The sequence below is a fragment of the Puntigrus tetrazona genome, chromosome 21 (genome assembly GCF_018831695.1).
Source record: "Puntigrus tetrazona isolate hp1 chromosome 21, ASM1883169v1, whole genome shotgun sequence".
NCBI lineage: Eukaryota > Metazoa > Chordata > Actinopteri > Cypriniformes > Cyprinidae > Puntigrus > Puntigrus tetrazona.
Genome location: NC_056719.1, coordinates 17,318,522 through 17,331,021, shown reverse-complemented (window position 1 = coordinate 17,331,021; position 12,500 = coordinate 17,318,522). Strand labels below are relative to the sequence as shown.

The following is a 12,500-nucleotide window of genomic DNA, read 5'->3' as shown; positions in this document are numbered from 1 at the left end:
AATGTATTAAATGGCGGTTTGCCTGTGAGAAGAACTCATTTAAAAATCCAGATGTACTTTCATCTCGAGGTGATGCGTGAATTATAACATTTCGAAATAACGGCACCCCCCCAAAAAAACAACTAGATTTAGACGAAAACATTTATAAGAAGAGGCGGGCAGATAAAGAGATTTTTAAAGAAAACATCCAGATGGAGTTTGACCCGCGGTTGATGTGGAATCTGCTGAGGTGATGCTCAAGATTGTTCTGCAGGGGCGTGGCCTCGCCTGACGCTCCTGCGCGAGTCTGGCGTCGTCCTCTGCCGCACGTCTCTCTCATCCTCTCTGTCCTCACGACTCTACACAGGTAGGTTGAAAAGTGAGACTTTTATCCCGCGTCGCGCCGAGGCCCGTGGGAGACGCTGTCGCGAGCGGGCATCCTTTCCCCCGAGCGACGCGTCACCGTTAAACGCCCTTGCCGCATTCGCGAACGCGCATCGGGTGACTGCTGATTAAACAGCTGTTTGAACGCACGACGCTGTCCTCGGGCGACTGAAACGAAACATCGCGGCGTTGCACGAGTGTGAAGTCGATTCTGTGGCCGCCCGGGCTCGATCTCTCACAGTGGCCTAAACCTGCGCCATCGGGCTCCGCTCTGCGCGGTGATCCTCATCTCATCTCATCTCATGCATGCATGCGCGCCCGGATCAGCCTTTGCATTGTGTTCCGCTCGCTCTCGCCTGGCTTCTTGCATCGCGTCGGCATGCATCACGTTTAAGAAAGAGGCCCGGCTGTAATGCGCGCGATGGAAGCGTTGTACGTCCGCCAGCATCTGTCCATTTTGAGATGATCGGCTAACGACTGCTTCTGATTGGCTGCTGCTCTGTAGTTAGAAGATAATGTGGATATTTTTGTGCATGCACGGTCTGTCAGAGAGCTCGAAAGCAGGCGGGTTTTGGCAATGCAGTGCGCTCCTCAGTAAATAAGAGGGATGTTAATATGATGCTGGTTATGATTTGCTGACCTATCTGTCCTGGACGTGACCTCTGGCTGACCTTCTTCACCTCTGTGTTTCAGACAATGGCTGTTCCTCCGACATACGTAGACCTGGGCAAGTCCGCCAGGGACATCTTCACCAAAGGATACGGTACGGGTTCATCTGCTTTCGTATTACTGCTGAATAAACGCCAAAACCTAAGTGTTCGCGCGTAACACGCGAATAAATAGTCAAATATTAAAGAGCAATGCGTAGATATGTATATCACAAAACATCAGTGTGTGGAGAAAGCTTATCAATAGCATCCTTTATTCTTTCATACGTTTCATTTGAGTTTTTATGATGTTTTCAATTGTAGTAATTGACTTCTGTGATTTTGTTGCTGGTGCATGCGCCAATCATTTCAGGAGCCAATCATCAGACGCCTAGACGTCACATGACCAGTCAGTCAATATAGAACAGCCCGCCCACTTCATCAGCAGCTTCTGTTTCGCAATGGTTCCATTCATTTATTAAAAACAAAAACTACAGGAAGAAGAGTTATGAGACATGATCTAAACTGTTTCACATGTTGATTTGAAGCCAAAAAAGTTTTACGGGGTACGAACGGTTCATATTTTAGTTTTGGGAATTCCCGAAACAGGATTTATTTTTCCAGTCTTCTCCGGGCTGATTGGTTGACGAAGCCTGCGTTGTTCAACGAATGCTCCAGAAGATTTATTTTTCAGAGTCTTCTCTTTCTTTTTGAGAGACGATAAGTTCGCACGCTGTGAGCACTTTCAGGTTTAAAACCGCTTGGAGCTGTTGCACATTACGTAAAAAGATAATTCTCAAACATCCATAATGCTAACGCTTTTAAATATAAAAGAGCAAGGCTTTGAACTTTTTCAGTTGAAAGAATAAACTCAAATGCAAAATAATTCATTTTAAAGATGTTGATTGTGTACATTATTTAGTGACATTTTCTGCAAATCACGCATAGAGTTCAGGGAGACCTTATTCATGATGTTTTGTGACAGTGGGCGGAGCTTAAGAGTTCTTTTGGTGTGATTTCTCTTCCCTGATTGGTAGATGTTTTTTTTAGAATCATGGGTAATGTATTTTTTTGTTTTTAAGAGGAGCTCAGCTGGTAAATATGATGATTTATTTCCTACGGATTTCAGGCAGGCATCGATTAACATCCTAGTAAAGATGACATTAAAAATGTCCCTATGGAGAAAGTGAATGGGATTTTTTTCCCTGCTCTATTAAAACTCCTTACAGCAGAAAAACACGTTGTTTTGTGTCACTCGCAGGTTTCGGCCTTATCAAGTTGGACTTGAAGACGAGGTCAGAGAATGGGTTGGTAAGTATCGGTGGATTTCACAACAAACAAAGCTATCTTTCTGTCAGACTTGATGAAATATTGATGTGATTTCTGTCCAGATGTAAATATTTCCCTCGTGAAATCATACGGTGAGACGGTAAAAAAAAGACGTTTTGAAAAGCCAGAATACAGCAATCAAGTTATATGCAGATATTTAAACTGCAGTGGTTTGTGTGTGGATTTAATGTAATTGTTTATAATTCAGTTTGTTTTTGGCAATACACAAAATTTAAAAAGTAAGTGTAATAACTTGTTTTCATGAGAGATTTATTCAAGTATGAGCATGAATATATATAAAACGTAAAATATATTAAACAGGTTAATTAAAAATGTCATGTGTCAATGTTTTAGTATTTTTGTGATCCTATTTTCAATTAGCAGTTTATTTTCTGTTTTTATTTTAGGGGAAAAATTAAATTTATTAATAATTTATTAATACTTTATTTAAAAATTTGTATATATATAATATTTTTGTAATTAATTTTTATATTAAATGTTTTTATATATATATATATATATATATATATATATATATATATATATATATATAAATATAAAAAAGGTTTTATATTAAAAACAATTGTGAGAGAAAATAACACAAAAAGGAGGAGTGTTGCTTTGTCTACAATCTGAAATAAATCATGTTAAAGCTTGTTGTATTTTGATACTTTTTAAAGCTCTTATTTTCATTAAAACTGTCAGAATGAAAGCTTCGTTTCATATCAAAAGTGACAGAAGTTGAGAAAAAGCTGGGGTCGTTCTTGTGTACTGCTCCGTTCTTTGGTCAGATCATCTGAGGTCACTCCCGAAGGTGCAGTCTTTTCTGTCTTTTAGGGGTTTTGAGAGGGCTTTTCTTACCTCGTTTGTTTTTTATGTCAATTGTATTTGAATTAGTTTAATGGTTCATGTACAGCACACTGCTCAATACTTGTTGTGTTTAATAGTGCTTTAATAGTGACAGAAGGAGTCTGTGATCCTCAAAAGCAGATATTGACCATCACACCGACATGGAAGTGATCCACTTTTTTTTTTCTTTTTTCTCCATACTTGTTTGCACTAATTGACCCATGGATGTTTATCTTGGGAGAGTGTGTGTGTGTGTGTGTGTGTCCTCGTCTCACTCCAGCTCTGCAAACACTGCAATCCACATACAGCCTGAAATATGACAAAACCATCAGAGCTGTGTTTTATATAGTTTTAAATTCTTTTTACAACCCAAATTCCGTGCATTCGGTATTTAACAAAATACCAATTCACGTCTATATAAATACGCATGCGTGTATATAGTTCAGAAAAATACATTTTTGCATCATATGAATTTAAATATATGCATGTAATTATGTTTAAAACGTATACTGTGTGTATGTGCATAATAAATATATAAGCAAGCTTTAGTTTGAGAGCGCTAGTATTTTTATACTTCTGAATTCTTAGTATTTGGTGACGAGCTTCAGCGTGTTTCTCGTCCCGGTGCTGCAGGAGTTCAAGAGCTCCGGCTCGGCTAACACAGAGACCAGTAAGGTCGCAGGAACGCTGGAGACCAAGTACAAGTGGGCAGAACACGGCCTGACCTTCACTGAGAAGTGGAACACCAACAACACCCTGGGCACGGAGATCACTCTGGAGGACCAGGTACGAGACACGCAGGCCTGAGCCGCGCCGGAGGGGATGTCCGTCACTTTCTTGTTCGTTTAACGCACGTGCTGCTCTCTCTTCCTCAGCTGGCTAAAGGCCTGAAGCTGACGTTTGATTCGTCCTTCTCTCCGAACACCGGGTATGTGACTCTGTTTGCCATTTCCTGTCATATACAAAGGGAGGGGTGTGTTTGTTTTCAGTGTCTTAAAACTACTGCAGAATTGTCATTTGTTTTTGCTTTTTGGAGGGTAATTTTGCCAACATTGTATATTTACGATTTAAAATTAATAATGGAGAAAAATAATAATAAAAATAAAAATAAATAAATAAATATATATATATATATATATATATATATATATATATATATATATATATATATATATATATATATATATAATTTTTTATTCTTTTTATTTTACCTTCTCTCCTGATAATTTTTTTTTTTTTTTTTTTATACAAATTTATAAATCTTGCAGGGATTCACAATATGCCCCACATTTTTTTTTGCTACGTGGATGATGATGATGACTACTAATAACCATTATTATTATTATTATTTAGTACTTATTTTCTTAATTACAGGTGCGTCTCAAAAAATTAGAATGTTTTGGAAAAGTTCATGTTTTTCAGTAATTTAACTCAAATTGTGAAACTATTAAATAAATTCAATGCACAAAGACTGAAGTAGTTTAAATCTTTGGTTCTTTAATCGAGACGATTTTGGCTCACAATCTCAAAAAATGAGAACGTGGTGACATTGTCAATCAGCTAATCAACTCAAAAATGGTTCTGTGCGCATTGGATTTATTTAATAAGCAGGTTTCGCAATTTGAGTTGATTTACTGAAATAAATGAACTTTTCCGTGACATTTTAGCTTGAGATGCACCTGTAAATACTGCTTAGTTGTGATTTGCTATTGAACATGATTTACAGCCTCTCATTAGTAGCTATTAAAGATTGGTTCCCAAATGCATGTTAGGATCACGAGCTGCCGATGTATAAATGAACTCAGTGCTGTGCTTCATAATACACCCATTTATGTAATTACATCTCAGCCTCTCGATTTCGGGTGATGACTCTCTCCTCTGACGTCCCGTAGCAAGAAGAGCGGGAAGATCAAGAGCGGCTACCAGCGGGAGCACATCAACCTGGGCTGCGACGTGGACTACGACATCAACGGCACGGCGGTGCACGGGGCGGTGGTGGTGGGCTTCGAGGGCTGGCTGGCCGGGTACCAGATGACCTTCGAGGCCGGGAGGAACCGGGTCACCCAGAGCAACTTCGCCGTGGGCTACAAGACCGACGAGTTCCAGCTCCACACAAACGTGTAGGTACCAAACACGGCGCCAGCCAGTCTGTCTCAAGGTTAGAAAGGCGGGTTATTTATACGCGTTTATTCCCCGGCGATTGGATTTGTGAAGGGCTTTGCAGCTGATGTCTGGAGCTTGTTTATATCAATGAAGCTCAAAGATTAAGGAGTGAGTTAGAGCCTCTTTCGTTGAATGTCCCATATTGTGCACCTTTTTGGAGTTTTAGATGTAGAATATATATATATATATATATATATATATATATATATATATATATATATATATATATATATTTATATTATTTTATTTTCTTTATTTATTTTTTTTTTAATATATATTTTTTTTAATTTTATTTTTTTTATTTTTATTTTTATTTAAAAAATTTTTTTTTTTTTTTTTTTAAATTTAAATACTAAAATCCATTTTGATGTTTTTAGACCTCCTTTACAAGAGCTCTGCCAAAAACAGGTCAGTTTTGACCTGCCTTATTAGTATATACGAGCCTTGCTTCTGATTGGCTTGTTTTTTTTCTGAGCGGCGCGCGACCAGGCCAATCGGATGTAAAGACGTCTGTTATCTCGCAGCACTAGCTGGATGAAAAACAAAGAGAAGACTAGAGGCGGGTCACTCAAAACACAAGGAGCTTAAAATATCATCTTGTCCCGTTGGGTGCCAGAATCGACGAAATGCAGCCTCAAATTAGAAATATGGTCAAAAATGATCACACTGATCGGTAAAGTTCAATAATGTCACGGCTAAGTTATGCAGGCTGTGTGTAGTTTACTGTGGACTAGCATGACCCCTAGAACTCGCTTATCATGAAAAAAGGCAGTATATTTAGCAATATATTTGAATTAAAGCAGCAATCAACAGATTTGTCTTTTATTGAAATAGATGGTCTCAGCTTTACCTTCTTACGCTAAAAAGCTGACGCAGGTTTAGGTAGAAATGGCAAGACAGACACTGAATTAAACGTGCTTTTTATGCTGTCGTCTTGTAAAAATACTTCAGCCGTACCCTGCGTAAAAATACCCAACCCCAGCTATCTTTATCCTGTATGTGGTTTATGTGGGTCTTGAAGTCGTAATTAACTCTTTCACAAACCAAGTCCGTAAAAAGGTCTCAGGATGGAGCAGAAAGTCACAAATTTGTAAAAGTCTTAGCATTAAATGCAAAAAAAGATTTTTTTTTCTCCGCCTGGATGCAAATATGTAAACATCCCAAAAGGCATTTCCTTTAAGACCAAGACGCTTGACCTCTGACCCACTTTTAGAGTTTTACAACTTTGATTCTTGAATTTTAGCATTGATTTGCAGCCTAATAAATGCAGAATGAAAAGCCTGCTCTTTAAAATGAATGCACATCTATGAAATTGCCATTTACTTTGAGATGCAAACTGAAGATACGAGGTCTCGTTTTCCTAGACTCTGAACGGATCAAGTGAATTTACGCAAAGAAAGGACAGAAATATTCTTTAGTGTAGTCAAAATGTGATCATCCAGAGAAATCCCGGTGTTCTTCATTGATGATGAGATGTTTTAAAACCGCAGGAATGATGGCACAGAATTCGGTGGCTCCATTTACCAGAAAGTGAATGATAACCTGGAGACGGCGGTCAACCTGGCCTGGACCGCCGGCAACAGCAACACCCGCTTTGGCATCGCAGCCAAGTATCAGATCGACGCCGACGCTTCCTTCTCGGTACGCCAGCATCGCACCTTGATTTCTTTATTTCATATATATTAAGGCAGTCGTTTATTTTGGCACCTCCTTCATGACGCCCGGTTGCACCAAACCTTTATATCGTATGAAATTGACGACCAAAATTCAAGATGCAATAGTAGAGAAAACCCAAAAACAGGGTGACGCTTTCTATAAAACCAGTGCATTATTATATAAGGTGTTCTTAATGCATGCACAATGCCTTGGAGTATGTCGTATCTTCTGATAAATGATCATAGCAGTAGTTACGATGTACATTTATAAAACCTACCTATTTGTGATTCTAACTTAGTGATGCATTGTGACAGCAGATAAAGCATTATAACGCACGCTAATAAAAGAGAGCTTGTAATGGGTCTCAATACATGTAATGCACATTTAAACGTAGTGCTGTTATATTTGTCTTCAGTGACTTCGTTTTTTTCTTTCAGGCCAAAGTGAATAACTCTAGCCTCGTGGGCCTGGGATATACTCAGACCTTGAAGCCTGGTGAGTGTGCGTTTAGACGAAGCTTGGCACGTTCGGGGCCACTTCCACATGAACTCCATTGACTTTTGTCCCAAGTGGGCAGCTTTGAGTGGTCTGTTTTGATGTTGTGTGGTTTGGTTTAAAATAAGACGCATCTATAGACATCCACATTCACTTTCACGGTGCCGATGAAGATAAAGGTTAAAATTGCAGATTGCAGTTCAGTGACGTTGTTCACAATTGCATATAAGTTCGCAAAGCTTGCAGACCATGCATTATAATTAGTTGTTTTTGGGAGCTGCGTTGTTTCGATCAAAAAATACAGTAAAGCGGTAATGTTGTGAAATACGTTTTCGAAGATGGTTTCTTTTTCATGTGCTCTTTTATTTTTAAAACCATGTTTTATGTTACGTTTCCACAAAATCTGTTGCATAAGCGGCAAATCGGGTAATTAAGATCTAGATCCCATCAGAAAATATCCGTTTTGTCTGGTAACAGAACAGCTCATCAGTAAAATTGCCCAAAACCCTGTTAACAGGAGGACTTGTCCGGTATCGAAACACCCCGAAAGTTGACTGAGGCAAAGTGATGATGATTAAAAAGGAGCAGAGTTTATTAAATAGCCTTAGCTGCGTATGTTTCAATGCCCAGACTTCATCTAAAGCACACAAGTACTGTTATATGAGCACAACATCCCATGAACCTACAGCCCTTGAAACCACAGCCGTAGGAAATAATATAAAAAAACAACAATAAAATGTAAACGACTAATATTGAATTGTTCTTGTACATTATAAATAATATTAAAAATGGCTATAATGATTATCGATTATGATGAACTAGAGTAATAAAAAGGATTAAATGCTAAACTATTAAAATTGAATGAATAAAGGAGTATAAAATAAAGTGAAAACGCAACACGCATGCATGGTTGCTCTCTTGAAACAAAACGAGGACTATTAGGATTATTTCTGAATGATTCTGAAGAATAAATTAGATTTGAGCAGACGTTCACATAGAGAACAGCTACTTTAAAGGGCAAGGCTGTTTCTCAGTGTCGTTCTTTCTGTGTTTTTGGGGTCAGCGAGCTCTCTTCAATGCATTTCCTGTCTGATGTTTTCCCCTCTTCTCTCGATCCAGGTATTAAACTGACCCTCTCTGCTCTTCTGGACGGGAAGAACATTAACGCAGGTGGCCACAAACTGGGTTTGGGTCTGGAGTTCGAGGCGTAGGAAGCCGGGGATTCCCATAATCCTGACTTGATTTTTCTTTTACTTTTCTTTCTTTTTTTTGCCCACCTCTCCTCACACACCTCGTTTCTCTTAGACCACCGGCCGAGGAAGCGCTCCGTTCTCAGTCAAGTAACGCATTAGAGCCGCTCGACTTCTTCTTCTTCGACTTCGGCGGCGGTGTATTCTCTAGGTCAAACCCAACGAAAGAAGCGCATGAACGGCCGTTTTCACTAACCTCCACGTTATTTATTAGGGTGTTGAACGTGGCAGAATATTTAATTTTTGGGGAGGCGGAGACGTTCGCGTCAGACAACACTAAAGTTAGGCCACGACATTCCTGATCTGCAGAGCTCGGTGGAAAGGACCTGTATGTAACCCACGACACTCGCGTCTTTAGTTGTAGTCTTTTTCCGGTGCGTTTCGTGTTTTTCGTCTCGTCCGTGTGAGTGGAAACGCACGTGTATCCTGTCCGTCGTTGTTTTCTCGCTGCATACTGCCTGTACCTTTTCGGCGACGCTCTCCCTGAACTGAAAGAGATCGGAAACGAGCTTCTGATGCGTCGGGGAGAGCGGAATCGGTGAAGAGCTGGATGTAGTCTTCCGTTTCTAAATGTGAGATTAGAATACTGTGGAGTTAGTAGTATGGATACTTTTAGTTGAATAAAACATTTCAACCTGGACCACACCACACCTGGACTGTGCAGTCTGCTTTCTTGCTCTCAAAATCTGTCTTTTGTGTATCATAAGTAGTATTACAGCAAGTTAATAACTGTGGTGAAGGGCATAAATTAATATCCGTTGTGTTTATGCCATTCATAAAGCCACGGGGCTGGCATGGAGGTATGTCAATTGCAATACGACTAATGCACGTTTATTTAAAATCCCAATTGGTGCTCTTTTGGTGCTACTTTTTACAGACGCGTTGACTTCATCGCAAAGGTTGCTAAAGGTTTTGGCACTATGCAGACAAGCACAAAATCACAGACGTGGGGGAAAAAAAAGTCCTGAGCAGAACAGTCACGCATCGTTTCATGCAAAATAAAGTATTTTTGTGCAGTTTTTATAGCAATAAACACACTTCCCTATTTCACTTCTGCCTGGTGTGTTCTCTAGAAAGAGACAAAACGTAAGACGGCGCTCAAAAGTGGATTTAGTGGAAAATTACTTATGCAGACTTTTTGAGCATAGATCTGCATAAGTAAAGTACCCTAAAAATGGCAATTATTTAGCAGAAATTCTCAATTAAAAAATATAATATTGAGAAAATATTCTACCCTGTTAACTTGCAGTGACACCAGACCCATAAATAAATAAATATATATATATATATATATATATATATATATATATATATATATATATATATATATATATATATATATATATATAAATATTTTTTGTCATTTGCTTTGTTTTATTAATGCACACAGACTGAAGTACTTTAAGTCGGCTTGTTTCAATAGTAATGATTAAAACAAAACCAATTCGCTCAAATCTCAAAAAACGCAAATGCACGAGTTTCCCAATTTGAGTTAAATTATTAAAAATAAATAAACTTTACCATGCCGTTCTATTTTGAGACGCACCTGTAAATATAATTAACAGCCTACTCGAACGGATACGCCATATAGGACTGCGCGTAATATACTTATAAAGGTTACAAAACCCGATATTTTTGGGTGAAGAGACGAGAAGTGAGTTTAATTTAATTTTAAAAAGGCGGCGAAGCTTCTGCGACAGCGACGCGCGCTGCTCGGCTCCTGTCAGTGTTCCAATTCGAGCACGCACTTCACTACGTAGTGCACTCGAGTGGCACGAAGTATTATAAGTGAACGAGCGATTATCTCGGACTGTATGGAGCCTGAAGGTATCCAAGTCCACGTGTAATTAGTCATTTCAAACACTACTTTGGGCAGATGCTGTGGATAGTGCGCACTTTGTCAGGGAAGGGCTCTGAACAGAGAGAACGTCGGCGCATGCGCGCTGATGACGTCAGCACCGAAGATGGCGGCGGTGCGGAAGACGGGACTCGGAGATTTAGCGATGAGAATATTCGCGGTTTTGCTGTCACTGCAGATGCTTTCTGTGAGCTGCGAAACCGAAGCGCAAGGTCAGTGCACGATTTAACCGTAAACACGATCAGCTTGTTCCCCGCGGCCCGTGGCGTCAAAACATTTACCGCAAGGAGCTCGCGCTCCGTGCGAAACTTCGCCTGTCGGTTAAATGAATCCCAAACACTTGTCAAACGTCTTTCTTATCGGACGTTTAAAGGCACGTTCGCGTAACGTCGCGTAAATACGCCACAGTAAACTTGCACTGTTTATTCTGATACCGGAAGTCTCGTGCGCTTGTGACGTGGTCAGTTTCGCAACTGTCATACTGGAGTTGTACCGTACTCAAGTATGCAAGTGTCTTAATTCTGACTGTTTGTCCCTCAGAATTGTGAGAAATAAAACTCTAAATTGCCTCTTACGTTTTATTCCTTGACGGAAACAGGCTTGCGTAAATTTCAGCTTTCTCTCCTGACAAATTTATTACATATTTATTACATATTAGTCCATGATGAGTCATATAGAGCTGCGGGCCTTGTTGTAGCGCCTGAAAGTAAAAGTGTAACACGAAAATCTGGTCAATCTGGTTTTGGTTTCTGTGGACAAGTCTATAGATCATCTTCACGTTGAGGCTAGACAAACTGTTGATGTGCCATTTTATAAATATTAGACGTAAAATTGTAATATTCAGATATTTTTTTTTATGTAATCCGTACTTAAATATGGCAGAATAAAAAAGAAAAACTAACTTGCATCGTCATCTGCTGTTGTCTAAACAGAAACGGGAATAACGTGTATTAAAAAAACTGATGTTGACCATCATTAAAAGCAGTCGCAGGGAAATCACACGGCGTTTATCTGAACCGGATCTGTATGTAAAGCAAAAGGTTGTGAAAGAGATTGATATCAAAGCTTGTTCCTGATTAATGAAGAAATCGGGTGAACATGAGTGTCCCTAACTGTGATCTGTGTTACATAATCATATTCCAAAACATTAAGTTCGTGTAATGTGATTATATCACATTTCAAAATTCCTGCAATTGCATTTTTATTATATAATTGGTTATATAATAGCAGTGAAATAATATAATAACATTTGCTTGAACTCACAAACCCTCCGCAGAATCCCGGTTTGGGAAACCTTGATGTAATGTTAGAAGAATGGAATATCATTTCTCTTTCTGTTTTGTATTTTTATGTCAATATATATATATATATATATATATATATATATATATATATATATATATATATATATATATATATATATATATAATGAATCCTGTTGGAATCAATCAGTGATAACTAGTTGTGCCAAAAGAAATGTTAAAGTAGCCTGTTTAGATTTATGTATTGGATTACATTACTAACAACTGCAGTTTTTGTCGTCATGTAATCAGAACTTTTCGCACGTAAAAAAATTAATACCTCACGTTATGCACGTTGCCTGCGAACCTTTGCCATAAATAAATCAGGTTAGGTTCGATTTTTTGCATTTTGCATCCACATTTTGATCGGAAATGGTACGGAAAAAGCAAATTTCTTAATTGCTTTTAATGGGGCTTGTTTTTCAGACGTTGTGAATCAGGGGACAAACGCTAAACCCCCAATCTCCACTTTAGCATCTGATAAGAACCCGAGCGAAAAGAACGACAGCCTTCAGAGTCAAGCGGTCCAGGCGAACGCGACGCAGGCTCCCGATATCCCCAGCAGCCCCCAAGCGGCAGCCACGCCCTT

At 39.0% G+C, this 12,500-nt stretch overlaps 2 protein-coding genes across 2 annotated transcripts in view; both read left to right on the top strand.

Annotated features, from left to right (window-relative positions):
- vdac1 (voltage-dependent anion channel 1) overlaps nt 1–9,402 on the top strand; it is a 9,525-nt gene extending 123 nt beyond the window's left edge. The window contains exons 1-9 of the mRNA XM_043221764.1: nt 1–346; nt 1,057–1,126; nt 2,272–2,321; nt 3,822–3,974; nt 4,064–4,116; nt 5,081–5,308; nt 6,842–6,992; nt 7,445–7,502; nt 8,622–9,402. The exon at nt 1–346 is cut by the window's left edge and continues 123 nt beyond it. Of these exons, the coding sequence (XP_043077699.1) occupies nt 1,060–1,126; nt 2,272–2,321; nt 3,822–3,974; nt 4,064–4,116; nt 5,081–5,308; nt 6,842–6,992; nt 7,445–7,502; nt 8,622–8,713 (852 nt within the window). The 5' untranslated portion in view covers nt 1–346; nt 1,057–1,059 and the 3' untranslated portion in view covers nt 8,714–9,402. The remainder of the gene's footprint in view (nt 347–1,056; nt 1,127–2,271; nt 2,322–3,821; nt 3,975–4,063; nt 4,117–5,080; nt 5,309–6,841; nt 6,993–7,444; nt 7,503–8,621) is intronic.
- Nucleotides 9,403–10,665: 1,263 nt separating this feature from the next.
- Nucleotides 10,666–12,500, top strand: part of c21h5orf15 (chromosome 21 C5orf15 homolog) — a 4,945-nt gene continuing 3,110 nt past the window's right edge. Inside the window, exons 1-2 of the mRNA XM_043221879.1 lie at nt 10,666–10,822; nt 12,338–12,500. The exon at nt 12,338–12,500 is cut by the window's right edge and continues 406 nt beyond it. Coding sequence (XP_043077814.1) covers nt 10,699–10,822; nt 12,338–12,500 — 287 coding nt within the window. The 5' untranslated portion in view covers nt 10,666–10,698. The remainder of the gene's footprint in view (nt 10,823–12,337) is intronic.